The sequence below is a fragment of the Coturnix japonica genome, chromosome 3, assembly GCF_001577835.2.
Source record: "Coturnix japonica isolate 7356 chromosome 3, Coturnix japonica 2.1, whole genome shotgun sequence".
Taxonomy (NCBI): domain Eukaryota; kingdom Metazoa; phylum Chordata; class Aves; order Galliformes; family Phasianidae; genus Coturnix; species Coturnix japonica.
This window is the reverse complement of record NC_029518.1, coordinates 27,179,271-27,194,894: the sequence shown is the minus strand read 5'-3', so window position 1 is coordinate 27,194,894 and position 15,624 is coordinate 27,179,271. Positions and strand designations below refer to the sequence as shown.

The following is a 15,624-nucleotide window of genomic DNA, read 5'->3' as shown; positions in this document are numbered from 1 at the left end:
TTTAATAAAATAAAAAGAAGAAAAACGTTGCTTCTCAAAAGTACCAAAACTGCTGACTTTGTCAGTCAGGTTGTGATGGGGAGAAAAGGGTTAATGGGTTCAACCCAGGCTTTGGAGAAGAGCAGTGGGAGCAGCCTTTACTGCTCCATCCCCTGTTGCCTTACGGGCAGGCACCTGCTCCTCCATCCTCTGCTGCCTGGTGAGAGGGGATGAGGCATGACAGAGGGCTCTGTCCCCTCCTGCAGACCTCCAGGCACCGTGGGGCACTGGTAAAGGCCCCATGAAAGCTGGGGCTGATACCTCCAGTTGGCAGGGAAAAAATAAGTGGGTATTTGTGCTTCTCTGAATGGCAGCTACAGAGTCCAGAAACCGTGACACCATGAAGTGATGCTGGGGGATTCTGGGCACTGAAGCCTTTGGCCTGTAAGAGCAGTGGATGTAACTGAAAAGCAACCTAGAATAACTCAGCAAGCCTCTGTCTCTGCATAAAAATCAGCCTGGGCAAGGAGGAACAAAGAAAATTGACTTGGAGCTGGGGTGAGGGACTGACAAACCAAATTGGGATTCCAGCATGCCCTCCCAGAGCAGATCCCAGGCCTGCAGTAGGACAGGTCCTCTCTGAGCTGTGCCTGTCCTACCTGGAGCACCTCCTGGGAAGGAAGCCTGAGGCTGGGAGTTTCTGTCCTACTTCCCACAGGCTCAGCTCAGGACTCTGCCTCATACAGAGGCATTTCAAAGACAGAGCTAGTGTTTTATCTGCCCTCTCTTCCTGCTGAGCTCTGTAGCACAATTCAGCTTATCTCTGACTAAAGGAACCCACTGAGACAAATAGCTCTTAAAGAGAGAATGAATTATCCTCANGACAGACATAGAGGCAAGATGGTGCCGTGGAAAAGAGCTCCCTTGTTCAGTCAATGACCTTAAAGAGAAACCATGACACAGGTGGGGCAGGAGCACCAGCAGCCCCACACTGGTTTACCCCTGCAGCTGCAAGTCCCTAGGCCTGTGCCTTGGCTGGAAGTCTCTGACCTATTAAGGCAAATAGAAAGGTTTGGACCTGTGGCAACCCAGAGCATTCCCTGGGCTTGCTGCAGCCCCTTCCCCAGGAAAAGCAGGTGGAAAAGTAAGTCACTTGTCCAGCTTAACCACACCCCACCTGGCTTCTCAGTGGGTGCTGACAGATCAAGCAAGCGCCCCCCAGCAGAGGCAGGACAGCAGGCACAGCTCAGAGGCCCTGGCCTCAGCTCCTTAGACCTTTTGTACAGGGCTCTCCCCTGGTGGTAGTTTCTTGCTGCGCTTCTTCATGCGGCTGCGGGCATAGACGCGGAGGAAGAGTGCCATGAAGACGACAGCTACACCCAGTCCACCCACAACAGTGACAGTGTGGCCGTAGATGAGGCAGGAGAGGAGAATGGCAAAGGCTTGGCGGAGAGTCATGATGATAGTGAAGACAGCTGCCCCAAACTGGTTGATGGTGTAGAAGATGAAGAGCTGGCCACAGGCAGAGCACACAGACAGCAGCACCGCGTGGGCTGTGAACTCCGAATGACGAGCCATGAAGTGCACTGATTCTAGCAACGCTCCCTGCTCCAAGAGTGAGCCCACTGTGAAAAGGCAGGAGAAGACATTGACACCAAACATCATCTGCACAGGAGACATCTTGTAGGTGAAGAGGGCATCCTGCCAGTTGGATGTGAAGCTGTCGAAGACAATGTAGCCGGCCAGGAGGACTACACCAGAGAAAGTGGTGACAGTAGACATGTGTCTGTTGGGAGCACTGGAGAGCAGGAACATGCTGACCCCCACGGAGATGAGGGCAGCTGTCAGGTACTCCCAGTACTCGTAACTCTTGTGTGACACCAGTTTACCCATCATCATTACAGGGATCACTTTGGAAGCCTTGGCCAGCACTTGGGTGGGGAAGCTGATGTATTTGAGTGCCTCGTACTGGCACCAGCTGCTGAGGATGTTGGAGAGGGAGGCAAAGGAGTACTTGTACATAGCAGCTCCGTGGCGTGGCTGCTTGGTCAGGGCACAGTACAGACCAGCCACAGTGAAGGCCAGGATGCGGTTCATAAATACTAGGAACTGGGAGTCCTTGAACTTCTCACCAGGGTCCGTTTCAGTAGCACCATATGTTCTTGTCATCACGCGCTCCTGGAGAACACCCCATGTGAGGTAGGAAGCCTGCGAAGCAGGAGAAGCACAGGGGTTACAATCCACACAGCTACAAACAACCACTGGAAGAATAGATCCCAGGAGATCCTTGTCCACCCAGTCATTGCCTCATCCTCTTCATAGCAGTGCTTCCCTGACACACTGGGAGATGGGACTGCTCCTGTTGCAAACAACCTGCAGGAGCCCACCGTACCTTGTGGTTACACTTAGGAACAACTAGAGCCAAACAAAACCAGCCCTGTTCAAGTAAAGCCTCTACGAGGAAAGAGAAGCCCACAAAGCAACACCTCAGTATACAGAAAACACTTGTTTTAAACTGCCTGTTGAACCAGATGGACAGGATCAGAGAACATTACTGATGTATAGCTCTGGTTTTGGTGCCAGATCCCTGCAGCAGGTCCTGGCAGCTTTCCCAATGGCCTCTGTGCTGGTTTACACTTCCAGCGCTACAGACCAAGTTCATTCACCCAAATCAATTCTAGCTTATAGCAGACATAATTATTCTCCAGGGATAATCACTGCTCTGGCTGTCAGCTCCACTATTTATGCTGCCCCAGCGCTACAGCACTGAGCCTCTGTCAAAAGAAACATGGACTGTTCTCTCCCAAGTAACTAAGGCAGAGAGATGAAATGACACGGTGGTGTCCTCGCAGTAAGTCTGAATGTGCTGGGATAGTAGGCCAGTGTGTGGGCATCTTCTGCTTGGCTGCAGGATGTGTGAGTTTTGTATAATAATTAAATTTAGTCCTCACAGAACCAAAAAGCTGCATTTCCTGATGATAATTAGGCTGTAGCTGAGACTAAAGGAAACTAAAAGATCTTCTCTATTTGTAACTGAATTCAGTATTTCCCTGCTATCTGAATCCAATCTATCAAGGGCAGAACCCATCAGCCCCAGAAAGTGACCCAGAAGAGAGCCTGTGTTTTAAGAGGGCTCCAAACTACCTGCAGCTCTGATGGGAGCCAGAACAAGAGCAGCCCAAACAATCCTTCTGAGCCTCAAAATCTTCCCTGTCCATGGATGCAGGAGACTTCACTTGGATAGATGAGAGAGGTCTTAATTCAGACAACACCAGAATGCTCCTTCAAAGGTTACACAGCAGCCCTGGTGGATTATCCTAGTGGAGAGACTGTCCCAGCCTCCAACCCTGCCCTGTCAAGGACAGCGCTGCATCTTCAAGGAACTGGTAGTACAAACTCATTTTCCAGTCCCTCCATTCTGAGTGGTACAGCCATGCGCACATACACAGAGCCCCTACCTGTAAACCAGCAGCACAGAAGAGCAGCTTGAAGACCTGTCGGGCTGTAGAGGACTCTGTAGGCTCTGCCCGGGATGACAGGGAGCCATCCTCTGGATGTACAGACTTCACCTCAGAGCCAAATACACACGATTTGATGACAGGAAAGCAAATGCCTCGGCCTGAAGGGATAAGAGACACAGAATTAACCACAGCCTGGGTGCCATAAGCCACACCAGCTTGGGAGGTGTAGGCTCCCTCCTTACTAAACTTCTCTGTGACTAACGGTCCATTCATTACACTACATGCATCACCAGATAGAGACTGCGGCCTTTAGCAGACAAATTCTCATATTACTTATGTAGCCATGGATTGGGCTGCCTCAGGCAGATTCTGAATTAATTGTTCAGAACAAACTTCTGTATCTGCTGCTATGGGAGCCTGGGAGAGATTTGTTTCAGGATAGCTCCTAGGGATGGAGGTCTATGCCCAGGTCAAGGCTGGTCCAACAAAGCACAGTGAGAGAACCACCTGTCAGCGCTGACTGAGGGTGACAGAACGGGGGTGCAGAGGGCTCAAAGGAGGCGGGATATTGGGAGGGAAGCTGTTGCTTGCCCTTACCTGTCTCCAGGTAATTCCTTCTCTTGAAGTACTGGATGAGGAGGAATCCTGGTATTACAATACTCGCGTAGCCAGCAGCATTAATAAAGAAACGGAAGAGCCAGAAGTCCCCCCAGGAGTCCTGCAGGGCAGGGGACATTTCTTCACCTGTAGCCATGGCGGGGAGAGCAGCCGGCATGAGGGGAACACAAAATCTGTAGAGAGACAAAGAGGCAGATGGGAGACAACCAACACACAGCCTGCTCCCCTGCCTACCTGCACCACCCACCTCCCAGACTGCTCCTGCCCAGCAGGCAGCACCCAGATCCCACCCCGGCAATGACAGCAATTATCACAGAACACAGAGTAGGAAAGGCCCTGTGGAGTTTATATTTGCATCTGTTAACAGTGTTTGCTCTGGCTTAGGAACACGTAGACTTAAAAGCTTGGGCTTCCAGGATTGAAGAGGATGTTTGAACACTGTTGTAAAGGGCTGGTTTTGACAACGCCTTTGTTCCAAAAGCAAGGAGCACCTTGCACCTCACCTTTTCAGGTTAAACTTTAGCACAGCTAAACGCAGACTTCTTTCTTCTGAGTGGAAAAAAAAATAAATGTCATCAAATGGAAAGAGATTTCTACCTAGCAGCTCATGTTACAAGCCTGCAGCCAGAAAAGCCTTTCTTTCAGAGCTTTCCCTCCAACTACACCAAGTGAGCAGAGAGATAGGGGGCATGTGGCTGCCAGGCTCACCCATCTCCCTGCTGGGACAGCACATAGTCCTGGGGCTTCCCTGCAGCTCTGAGGAAATTACCAGGGCTCATCCACTTGACAAGGCACAGCCAGAGAGCAAGGCTGGGAAGGAACCTTCTTATCAGCTGGCTGATTGGGTTTTTACCAGTGCTATCTGCAAAGGCATCTGATGATCTTCAGCACTAGACCTGAGGGCTGATCTGTTCAGCTTTATGACAGCTGTAATGCACCTGTAGTTCTTCCCACCATCCCCTCCATTGCACAAGCAAATCCTGGCCATACCAAGAAAAAAAGCAGCAGATATGCAATGAGGAAACTGGCACAGACTTCTGCACCCAAGGCCACTGGCATCCTCCTGTCCTGCAGCAGCCTGCTCCAAGGTCAAAGCAGCTTTCTGCAGCAGGGAGGAGGTATCTTTGGTCCATGCTCCATTCTTGCCTCAGTCTCTGCTGCAGAAAAAGCCCCACAGGAGCCCGGTCAAGTGATGGTGCTGTGGAGTACATAAAAATGCAACAGATGAAGCTCTGGGCTCCTGTGATGGAAGATGAATGGCCAAAGATGCTAACTCCCCCTGCAAAATCAAGTGATTCACAGGAATTTAGGCCCCTCAGTGTCATACAGCTGTGGTCTTCAGTATGCATGAATCTCAGAGTACTAACAAAGCTAGGGCTGTAAGGGCAAAAAAGTCCCCTGTCATTTCATGAGCAACAAGCTCTCCCTTCCTACTGTCCTCCTGTGCCCTGGGAAAGGCCTCAGGGGCTTTTCTAATCTTCAGTTGCTGCAGACAGGCCTCGGTGTCCAACAACTTGACATAAGCCAAGGCTTCAGTGACTTACAGGAGCCAGAAATTCCCATCCTGGGTAGAAGTGCAAACAGCTTGGAGCAGGTTTTGGGGCCTGCTTCCCATTCCTCTGCTCTCTCCTCATTAAAAGAGAAGTCTGACGTCTCTGCCCCTACCCTCCCCTCCTTCAGGCCTCTCTCCTGCTGAGAGGCATTGCAGGGTGCTGGAGGATGTAAGGAAAAGAGCTCAGCAGTAGCACTGGGAGCTGATGCTGCCCACGTGCCCCAGGTTTGTATGAGGTAACCCTGGCTGATGGCAGCATCTCTCTTGCCAAGGAGAGGGTGCAGAAAGGCCCTTCGCTTTTGCAGAAGTCTGATACAAACTGCAAGGTCGGTTGCTACATTCATAGCCACGCGTCCCTTCACAACTTGACAAGAGACCAAAAGTCTGCCACCCCCCCACCCCCAGCACTGCTGCAAGAGCAGGAGCAGCCCCTCTCTCCCATAGGAGGATACAGCGGGACAATGGCCCTCTATGTGTGCGCTAGCAGCTCCCAGACGCCGAGCGCTGATTCAGAGCTGCAGGCTGAGGCTCGGAGGGAACAGGGCCGCCAGTGTTACAGGTGGGAGGGGGCCGTGCGGGTGGCGGGACGAGGCATGAAAGGCGCCTCAGAGCGGGACCGCAGCCCGGCTGCAGTTCCCCGGCTCACAGGGGGCTGCCCTTTGCATGCACGGCCGCAGGGCCGAGCCAGGCCCCAGCCCCACGCCTCGGGCTCCTGACTCAGCTGCGTCGTGGATTCGGGGCTGAAACGCCGCCCGGCCGCGGCCCAGCTCATCCGCAGCACCTAACGGGAAGCCTCGAGCATACAGAGCCAGGCCCCGCTCCGAGCACGATCCCATCGCACGGAATCCCACCATGGTTAAGGCTGGAAAAGACTTCACAAACCAACTCAGTCCAACCGCCGGCCCATCACCAGCACCCACCGGCCCACGGCACTCACTCACACGGCTTCTCCCTCCGGCCCGGGCCCGGACTCACGGGGGGGCCGCCTCACGCCGCAAAACCGCACGGCTTTTCGGCCCGGGACCGGGGACAGCCGCCGGGAACCGACAAGAGAAAGGCAGAGGAAGCTCCCAGCGCTACGAGGCCGGCCCCTGACCGGCAAACCCATTCGCAGATACCGCGCAGCCCCTCCGGCTCCAGCACCCACCTGCGGCCCGCTCCGGCCCGCTCCGCTCCCGGCCGGCTGCCCTCAGCCCGCTCCCGGCGGCGGAACTCCCGCCCGGCGGCCGCAGCGTCGCCCTTACAGCGCCCCCTGGCGGCGCGGAGGAGCCGTGCGGAGCCACGGCACCGGGCCCGGCCTCGCTACGGCGGAGGGCGGGAGGAAAACACGGGGCAGCCCCGGCTACACGTCAGGAGCTGCGAGAAGGCAGGGCTGGATACAGCCACGCTGTAACGGTTTACAACACTCATAAAAAACAACACCAAAACCCAAGCACTTGTTTTATTATTAAAAAATAATAATCATCAAACTGTAGATCACTTGCTTCTGCCTTTCCCCTCCGGCTCCTTCTCCTTCATGCCTGGCACCACCACAGCACTGTGAGAAGCTGCATCCCACAGCCACAGGGCAGCCGGCCTTGGCAGGTGCTGCTAACACAGCTCCTCAATGGCAGCTCAAGAGACCAGAGGAGCAAGTGCTGCGTTCCTGGCAGTGTTCCCTCACATCAGCCTTTGCAAGAAGGGAGAAAGAAAGCTGCGAGCAGCTCTGCAGCATCGAGGGTGATTGCGCCATCCAGGGCTTGCCCCGCACAACAGCAGCTGCTCCATGGAGGCAAGCAGGGAATTCCCCTGGCTGGGCTGGGTGTCTGTTCCCACAGCACAGGTGAGAGGCAGGGATGGGAGGTGAGGAACTAAAGGATGTGGAGACGACCCGTCCGGCCATCACTTCAGCCTGCAGAACCCAGGGAAGACCCTATGGTTTCTAATCAACCTGACACTGTGTGGGAGTGGAGGAGGTTGGGTGACACGAGAGCTGGAGCACCTGCAGCCAGAACAAAGGTTTATTACAGTGAGCGCTAGCTGCTCACACACACTTGCTCTGATGAGGGCTGGGGTGCCAAAGGATACTCTGTCCCTGTGCAGTGTGATGAACAGTCCTCTCCTGCTCCATCCCCAGTCAGCGACAGCCCACAGCCCCTGCAGTTCAGGCCCTTGGTAGGGAAGGGAATTCAGTCCTGCTGATCTGTAGCACAGACCCCACCAGGCACAAATCTGGGCACAGCCACCCCTGTGTAGTGCTCGTAGTGCCACCTCCTTCTGTCCAGAAAGGCAGCCCAAGGCCCACAAAACTCTTCTCCGGGCAGGCATAACACATGGCTCCACACCCATTGCAGGCATCAGGGGGGCAGCATGGGGCGAGGAGGCCGCCTGTGGGCCTTGTGTCCACCGCTCACTCAGAGCACATGACGGGCTTCCCCGAGATCTTCAGGTCGTCAAAGGGCAGCAAGGCGAGGAGCTGCAAAAGCCAAGGGTGCGGGGCTATAAGCATCCTTCTTGTGCCTCTACCACCACCCCGCAGCCCCCACCTTTCCTACATGCCGATACAATTCTCGGCATCCCCACTTGCCTCACTCACATCATCATTGCCATCAGCCAGGTCCTGGGCTGTCTCGTTTTCCATGTTCCTCAGTAGGGTGTCTGCCCCGGAGTGTGAGAGGATGGCGGCGATGGCAGCGTCCTTGCGACCCACAGCCAGGTGGAGCGGGGTGCAGCCGTTGTACATCTGGGCATCCACGTAGGCCCCATTGTGCAGCAGGAACTGGACAGCACTCCGGTTGTGGCACTCCACTGCCATGTGCAGTGGGGTCTTCCCACTTGTGCCCTCCTATGAGTGACAAGGATGTGGATGTGAGGTCCCCCCCTACAGCACCCACACCCCACAGGCAGGGTGCAGAGGTGCAGCCCCATAGCAGCCCTTTCCAGCCTTACCTGAACATCAATGTTGGCACCACTCTGCAGCAGCAGGGACATCATCTGGATGTTCCCCTTCAAGGTGCTGATGTGCAGACAGGCCAGGCCTGCAGAGAAGAGACAGGAGAGACAGCCAGCGTCACTTCCAGTCTCCCACCAAGATCCTGGATTTACAACACAACTCCTGGGCTGCCCCCTGGGTCCCACCTTGCCAGTTCTGGAGCTGCAGGTCCTGGGAGTGCCCAGGGGGTTCAGCCGTGCCCTGCAGCAGCTGCCGGGCACAGCGCAGGCGCTGCTGCTCACAGGCCAGGTGCAGTGGGGTGTTGCCATTGCGATCCTGCAGCCCAGGGTTGACTCCTTTGTGGATTAGTGCCTGGACTACGCTGGGCTGCTCCAGATAGACTGCCAGGTGCAGTGGGGTCTGGAGGAGGAAAGCAGAAAGTAAGAGGCAGGGGTGCCATGCAGTGCCAGCTCCCAGCAAGCAGCCTGGTGGCATGGGGTGGCCAACCTTCCATCCCCAGTACCGAGAGCTGCTCTCCTCCCTCCCAAGGTGTTGCCTTCCCCCTCTTTGGAAAGGGATTGCCCACAAGTCGTTATCATGCCCTACAGCAAGCAGGCTTCCCTAGGGAAAAGGCTGATAGAGCAGGCAACCAGTAGGGTGGTACCTGCCTGCCTCCTTCCCTCTGACCATCTCACTTGTGTCATACCTGGAAAAGGTCATTCTGGATCTCCAGCAGCTCTCTGGGAAGCTGAGCGATGCAGCAGAGTGCCACATCTGGGACACAGTGAATAATTGCAAGGTGCACCAACCTCACTAAGGAACAGGGATAGAAAAGAAGGAAAAAAATCAGTCCCAAGTGACACGTTCAGGGGCAGAGATTTTCCACTGCTGCAATTGAAATAACCTCCCCACTTCCCCCAGCCACCCACCAGTTCGTAGCTTCCAACCCTGCTCTCTCTCCAGGGCAGCTCAGCTGCAGGGTGGGACAGAAGCACAGTCTCAGGTCCCCAGGACAGACCCCTTTGCTGACCACAGGGGACATGACCCCCCTCCTCCCTTGGGCCACAGTGAATGCCGGGGAAGATGGCAAAGCCTGAGAAGCATTTTGCAGAGCCCAAGGTCCAGGTCTGCCCACTGAGCAGGAGGTTTGAATTCCAGCAGCTACCAGGGGAATTCCAGTCCCCCACTGCTGGCTCCACATGATGACACTTCTGCTTTCTCCTGCACCAAGGCAGGCAGCCAGAACTGGGCAGGAGCCTGGCACCAGTGCAAGATCACCTGCATGGCACAGCCCTTGTGCCAGCCTCTCCTCCAGTCCCCACTGATTTCCTCTTCCCCTTTGGTGCTGCTGTGACAGGGCTGGCATGCAGAGGGATACACCAGAGTGTTCTGAAGAGCTGGGTACCTGCAGACAGACCTGCTACTCACCACTGCTGGATGCTCAGGCTGTCCCAGCCCCAGGGTAGATTTCATTCTCAGCCCACCCATCCCTTGCCCTTCTCCTGCTGCAATGCTTGCGCTGGTTTTACACCAGTTCTCACTGTCTCCGTGCAGTCAGAACAGAAGTGAGAGCAGCAGCAGTGGGCCCGAGGGGAATTTCCAGCCCAGCACCACCAACCTGCTTCACCCCTCATGGGCGCAGGGTAAAGGAGCAGGACATCCTTCAAAGGCTACAGGGAGGCAGGAGGGGCTGCAGGAGGGCTGCAGAGCCTGAGCAGCCCATCAAAGCTGCCTCCTCCATGGATCAAGCCAGTACTCGGCACCCCAGGCACCCTCAGCTGAGCCCCGTTTTCAGCAGTGAAACGAGCAAGTTCCCCTTTGCCCTGCTGCCTGCGGAAAAGCTGCGTCCTTGGGGAAGCCCTGGGTCATGCTGCTGCAGGGAATTCCCCGCTGGAAGCAGAGCCACCCACATTTTGCCTCCATGAGGCCGCTGGGTGCCCCGCACCGCTGATGCTCTGGAGCAGGACAGGACCAGATGCAGAAATATGGCAGCAGCAGCAGGTGCTCCCCTACCTACAGCTGTTTCCCACAGCTCTCAGGCCTGGCAGTGGGCAGGAAGACGCCCCAATAGATTTGCAGCAGGCCGAGGCTGCACTTTGAGGTGGCCTTTGCCTGCTGCCAGGGACAGTCCCTGCCTCTCCACACCTGCTCCCACGTGCCGAGGAGATGGCAGGATGTGCTGCTCTCAGGTATGGCGCAGATAAGCGCGTGCAGCCTGGGGACTTTCCAAAGCAATTTGGGTTGAACTTTAAACCTCTGCCGCTTTCACTTTCCAGAGCCAAACTTGGCTCCCAGGGGAGAGAGCCGTGCCCGGTTAGGGTGAGCTGGGGAGGGTACCCTGGAATGCCCCATGCTCTGTAGCGTGGGGACAGGTGTTACAGTCACAGGGGGACGTGGAAAGCCCAGCCCTCTGCCGGCATTTCCCCCGCCCTGGGCTGGGTGCTTTGTAGCTCAGCGTGTTTGGATATCCACGCTGCAGGAGTTGCACAACCAGAGCCCCTTCCCACCAGTCAGATCTCAGGCTTTCCCTCGAAGCTCCTTCAAAGGATTGCTTTTTTTCCTCCCACTTCTGCCTTCCTTCTCCACCCAGGCACAGCCTCCTCCCCGGTTTTCATTTCTGCATTCGCTCCCCTCTTTCCTCATTGCCAGGCCTCAGCTTCCTGAAATGGCTGCAGAGGCGGTGAGCTGCCGGGGAATGGTGCAGCAGCAGCCACTGGAGCTTGATGAGCCCATTGGAAGAGGTGCCTGCATGCTGCCAGGGGGAAAGTGTCATGGCCTGAGGATGCTGCAAGCAGAGACACAAGGACAGGGTATGGTGACACCCAGCTTTGACACAAGCAGACCTCCGAATAACCTTTGCTATCTCTCTAGAACAAGGGCTGACTGTGCAGATCCTTCCATCCATGGAACACAACAGCTTGTCCTCAGAGTAGCCTCTCCATTAACATCTCACCCTCAACATATCCAGAACAAGGGACCAGGCATTCAGTGGAATTCACCCCAACACATTTTGATCCCTCTCCAGATAAGCTCAACAGGAATGCTTTGCTTCTGGCTCCTTGTTTTGTCTGAGCAGAGGAGGAGGAAATCGTGCACATAATTTGCACAAGAGAAGCTTGTTACCAGGAGGAAATGGCATCAGCAGCGACACAGAGAGTGTGAGCAGGGAGGAAAAGAGAAGGGGAATTCCACACTTACGCTGCTGCCCTGCTCCAGCCCTTCAACCTGCACTGCTAACCGCTTCCTCACACACCAGCCCCAACCTCTGTCAGGCGGCGTGGCAGTGTCCCACACTGCAGCCCGCTGCTGTACAGCTCCATGCCTCCCCGCATGCAGAGGTGGTTCTGCCCAGTGCTGACATCGGGTGAGCTCAGCCTGTCTGCATGCAGAATGGGGCTCTGCTCTGCACCAGCATCCCTGCAGGGAAGGAGTGAGCCAGAAGCAAGACAGCCTGTCCCAGGAGTATGGGAATCATTTCAATCCCCAGATGGCTCACTGGCCATGGCAACGCCATTTGCTCATCAGGAGGCAATTCCTGGTTCCCATGCACACAGAGACAGCCTCTCTTCAAAACAACTTCTTGCTTGCGGACAGTGGCTAGACCTTGCTAGAGCCTGTACAGAGCCATGGCTTACAGTCTGGCACACTGCGCACTGCCACAGGCTGCTCTCTGGATGAAACACCAGCCCTGGGGCTCAGATCCACCACCCACTTACTGGGGGGATTCCCTGAGGTGCAGGGCCACCCCATACAGCGCCTGGCTCAGACACCATCCTTCACTGTCACATCTGCCTCCTCTGTTATCCACACTGATATGGATGCAAAATCATTCAGACAACCCATAACTGACAGAAATCAAAGCTTCCTTCATTAACCCAGCTGAGCTCCTGCCTCCAAAGTAGCAGCCAAGCAAGGACTGAAAGACCTCCCTGCCCTTGTACTGGCTGGCATCAGGCTTCTGCAGCCTAGCACGTAGAAATTTCCAGCCCTTTTTCCTCCTTTGGCACCTTGAAGTTCCCTGTAGCTCTCACCAGCTCTAGGGTAAACCTAAGCATGCAGTAAGTCTAAAAACACTTCCCTGAGCCCAGACAGAAGTCATGAGAACAGGGAAAAAGCACTAACTTGAGAAGCAGGGCTCCCCAGCATACAGGCAGCCATCTCTAGAGCAGGGCCATGTGAGACGAGGGAGTTAAGATGGCCATGTATTGCTGAGTGCCTAAAAGCAGCTCCTAACCCTGCAGGACATCATCACACCTAACCACAGCCCAAGCAGGCAGGAGCTGGGTGGGAAGACCCTCCTGCTCCACAGTCACGCGGAGCCCAGAGCATCACCACCAGTGGGGACCCACATTTACCCATGAACAGTCCCCCAGCCCTCGCAAACACACCTCAGCCCACAGCTCAGTGGCACATGATTTCTTATCAGCAGATGGGGCAGCACTCATCACCAGTAGAAGGAGGAAGTTGGGCTTCCTCTGCATCTCTCCTTTCCTGAGCAACTCCAGCTCTATCTATCCAGGCTGGCAGGGGCTTTCATAAATCCATGTGAGTGAGGAGACTTTCCATACCGCCCCATCCCACCTCACAGAAGCCGGTCCTACGCCCACTCCTTTCCCAGGACATAGGGCTTACACATCTGCATGGCAAGGCTGAGATGGAGGGGGTTTCCTTGGAGGCTCCTGATAAAGGCTGCACTTGTTTGAAAGCCAGGGCACAACCCCAGAGCTGCCTGCACGGAGCTCCCCATCCCTGTGATTGGAAAGCCCCTCTCTCAGCTTCCACGCAGAGAGGTCCCATTGGAATCCTATCAGAACAGGAGCTGGGTTGAAAGGAAGAGACGGATGCTTGGAAGAGACAGCTTGAGAGTTCAGGAGCAGCACATCTCTATGCCTGACATGGAACAAGTGGGATGCTACACTAAGTACAGAGCACTGCCCACGCCTGCTGTGGCAGCTCTGGGAGCCACATGCCCCATTGCTACAGCCCTGACTTCCCCAGGCCAGCAGGGGAAGGACCGCAGAGGAGGCCGGGGGGGGCTGAGGTTTTTCAAATGATTCTTGGAAGGCTCGTGTCGAGGCACCCACGCATCTCAGAGGCCAGCACCCCACGCCTCCCCATGAGGCAACTTCCTTCCTACACCAGCAGCCCCTCTGCCCTTGGGGGGGGCCTCAGCCCTACGCCCCAGCAGCACTCTGCAAGGACTTACCAGCACATGCAGTCCCCATTTGCATTGAGCAGAGCGCTGGATGCTCAGCACTGCTAAATATAAATGCTGCCCACCTCCGCCACAGGGTCAGGAGGAGAGACAGGAATAGAAAAGGCAGAAGTCCACAACCCAGCCGCGGTGACCTCAAGAATACATTTCCTTCCCAGCACCATGAGCAGGCTCAGAAGGCCCTGGGCCAACACCCCCAGCCCCAGTGCACAGCAGGCTCCCCCCTCGCTCTGTGCAGATTTCCTGTTCTGAACTGCATGGTAGCTGAGAGAGAACAGGAGAGTGGCTGCAGCCACTGAGAGAGCTCAGGGAGAGTAACTCCAGGCAGGAGATGCCAAGGCACCACCAATTGATGCTTCCCAAGTTAATGAGCTGCTTGCATTAGGCTCTGGCCAAGCAAGTCAGACGAGCAGCGGGCTGAGCTGCCCTACAAGACAGACTTGAACGGCACACGCAGCTCCAAGCAGCTGCACCCACTGACTGCCTTCCTGTAGCGCTGTTTCCCCAGGCCGGCCCGATGCTCCCCGCTGGCATCGCTGGCTGTTAACACTATGGCCAGGGGCATGGGAGCTGCATGCAGCCGGTCCTGCTTGCTGCCAGACCTGCCACAAATCTTCAGCAAAGATCCCACGTTAATGAGCTAATTAGCAGCCGTGCAGGCACCATCCTTAGCAGGAAGTAAACACCGTGGCTGGCTTCCACCTTTTGCAGTCCTGGGAGCCGGCAGCTCTGCCTCCCCGCAGCTCCTGCTCCAGCCTGCTGCTCAGCTACTATTAAGTCATTGCCTTGCTCGTATCGGTGCCCTTTGGTTTCTCTTCCTCCTGCCCCATTACTTAGCATTAAGCACCAGCCTAGGCTCGGGGCGAAGCTGTGAGCACCCTGCACTCACACCGTGTGTGTTTGCGATGAACCCACCCCTCCCTCAGAGGGAACGCAGGCAGGGGGACGTGATGAGCCGAACGCAGCTACTAGCGGCCAAACTGCGTTGCCCTGGAGCGATGCCTCCGACCCTGGGAGAGCTTTGCAGGAGTGGAAAGTCCCCTGTCCCGCCAGGAGCTGGGCCTCCCAGCCCCGGAGGCGCCGAGCATCCCCGCGGCTCCCAGGTCGTCCCCCGAGAGCGGACCCAGCCCGCAGCGCAGGGGCCGGCAGGAGCCGCGCTCACTTACGTGTCACCGTCCTCGGAGACGTAGGTGAGTGCCTCCAGCTGCCGCCGGTTCGAGCCGTCGGGCGGCGGTGGCGGTTCGGCGGTCGGCAGCGCTTCGGGGAGGGCGCCGGAGCTGTAGCTGGAGTCCAGGCGCTCCTCGGAGGGGGTCGGCGGCTCGCAGGGGGTCCGGTTCTCTCCTGCGGCGGTCGGAGTTCCCCCGGCGGGGGTCGGCGGCTCGGTGAGGGTCGGGGTGTCTGCGGGAGCCGGGTTATCCCGCCCGCCCGGCAGCGAGCGCAGGGACTCGATGCCGGAATCGCACTGCCCGTCCTCGCCTTCCCAGCACTCGCCGCCCGCCGGCCGCGCCATCCCGCCGCTCTCAGAACCCGCCGCCAGCCCGTCCCGGTTCCGGCCCCAGCCGTGGCTCCGGGGGGCTCATGGCCGGAAAGCCAGCGAGCGACCGCCGACTCCGACGCCGCTCGTCGGCTCCTCCTCCTCCACCCGCCCGCACTGACTCAGCCGCGCCCGGCCCCGCCCGCCCGGGATTCCCCCCGCTGCGGGCAGCGGCTCCGCACCCGCCTCCGCGGGGCCCTTCCTCAGCCGGGGGCTGCTCCCGAGTGCGCGGGGCTGAGTCTGCCGTGTGATGGAGCCGGCAGCCCGGGGCCGCAGCGTGTCCCCAGGCCGGACGGAGTGTGCCGTGTTGCTTCCCCATCCCGCCCTGGTTTGGCCCTTTGAGTGGCAGCCGTG

The 15,624-nt window shown here is 56.8% G+C and overlaps 2 protein-coding genes across 4 annotated transcripts; both read right to left on the bottom strand.

The window, feature by feature from the left end:
• Positions 1–1,164: 1,164 nt before the first annotated feature.
• SLC35B2 (solute carrier family 35 member B2) lies at positions 1,165–6,848 on the bottom strand. Of its 2 annotated transcripts, none has more exons than XM_015857724.2 (4): positions 6,758–6,848; positions 4,038–4,231; positions 3,438–3,598; positions 1,165–2,187 (listed from the first exon to the last, which is right to left on the bottom strand). In XM_015857724.2, exons 2-4 carry the CDS (start codon positions 4,213–4,215, stop codon positions 1,249–1,251), a joined length of 1,278 nt encoding a protein of 425 aa, XP_015713210.1. In that variant the 5' UTR covers positions 4,216–4,231; positions 6,758–6,848; the 3' UTR covers positions 1,165–1,248. The 2 variants fall into 2 exon arrangements, with proteins under 2 accessions (XP_015713210.1, XP_015713211.1); XM_015857725.2 differs by lacking the exon at positions 6,758–6,848 and adding an exon at positions 4,562–4,664.
• A 189-nt stretch (positions 6,849–7,037) lies between these two features.
• On the bottom strand, positions 7,038–15,391 carry NFKBIE (NFKB inhibitor epsilon). 2 transcript variants are annotated; one of them, XM_015857722.2, is made up of 6 exons: positions 14,903–15,391; positions 9,228–9,330; positions 8,728–8,941; positions 8,539–8,627; positions 8,177–8,434; positions 7,038–8,065 (listed from the first exon to the last, which is right to left on the bottom strand). In XM_015857722.2, the coding sequence occupies exons 1-6, from the start codon at positions 15,244–15,246 to the stop codon at positions 8,000–8,002; spliced, it is 1,074 nt and encodes a 357-aa protein (XP_015713208.1). In that variant the 5' UTR covers positions 15,247–15,391; the 3' UTR covers positions 7,038–7,999. The 2 variants fall into 2 exon arrangements, with proteins under 2 accessions (XP_015713208.1, XP_015713209.1); XM_015857723.2 differs by having other exon boundaries at positions 8,186–8,434; positions 14,903–15,389.
• Positions 15,392–15,624: the final 233 nt, after the last annotated feature.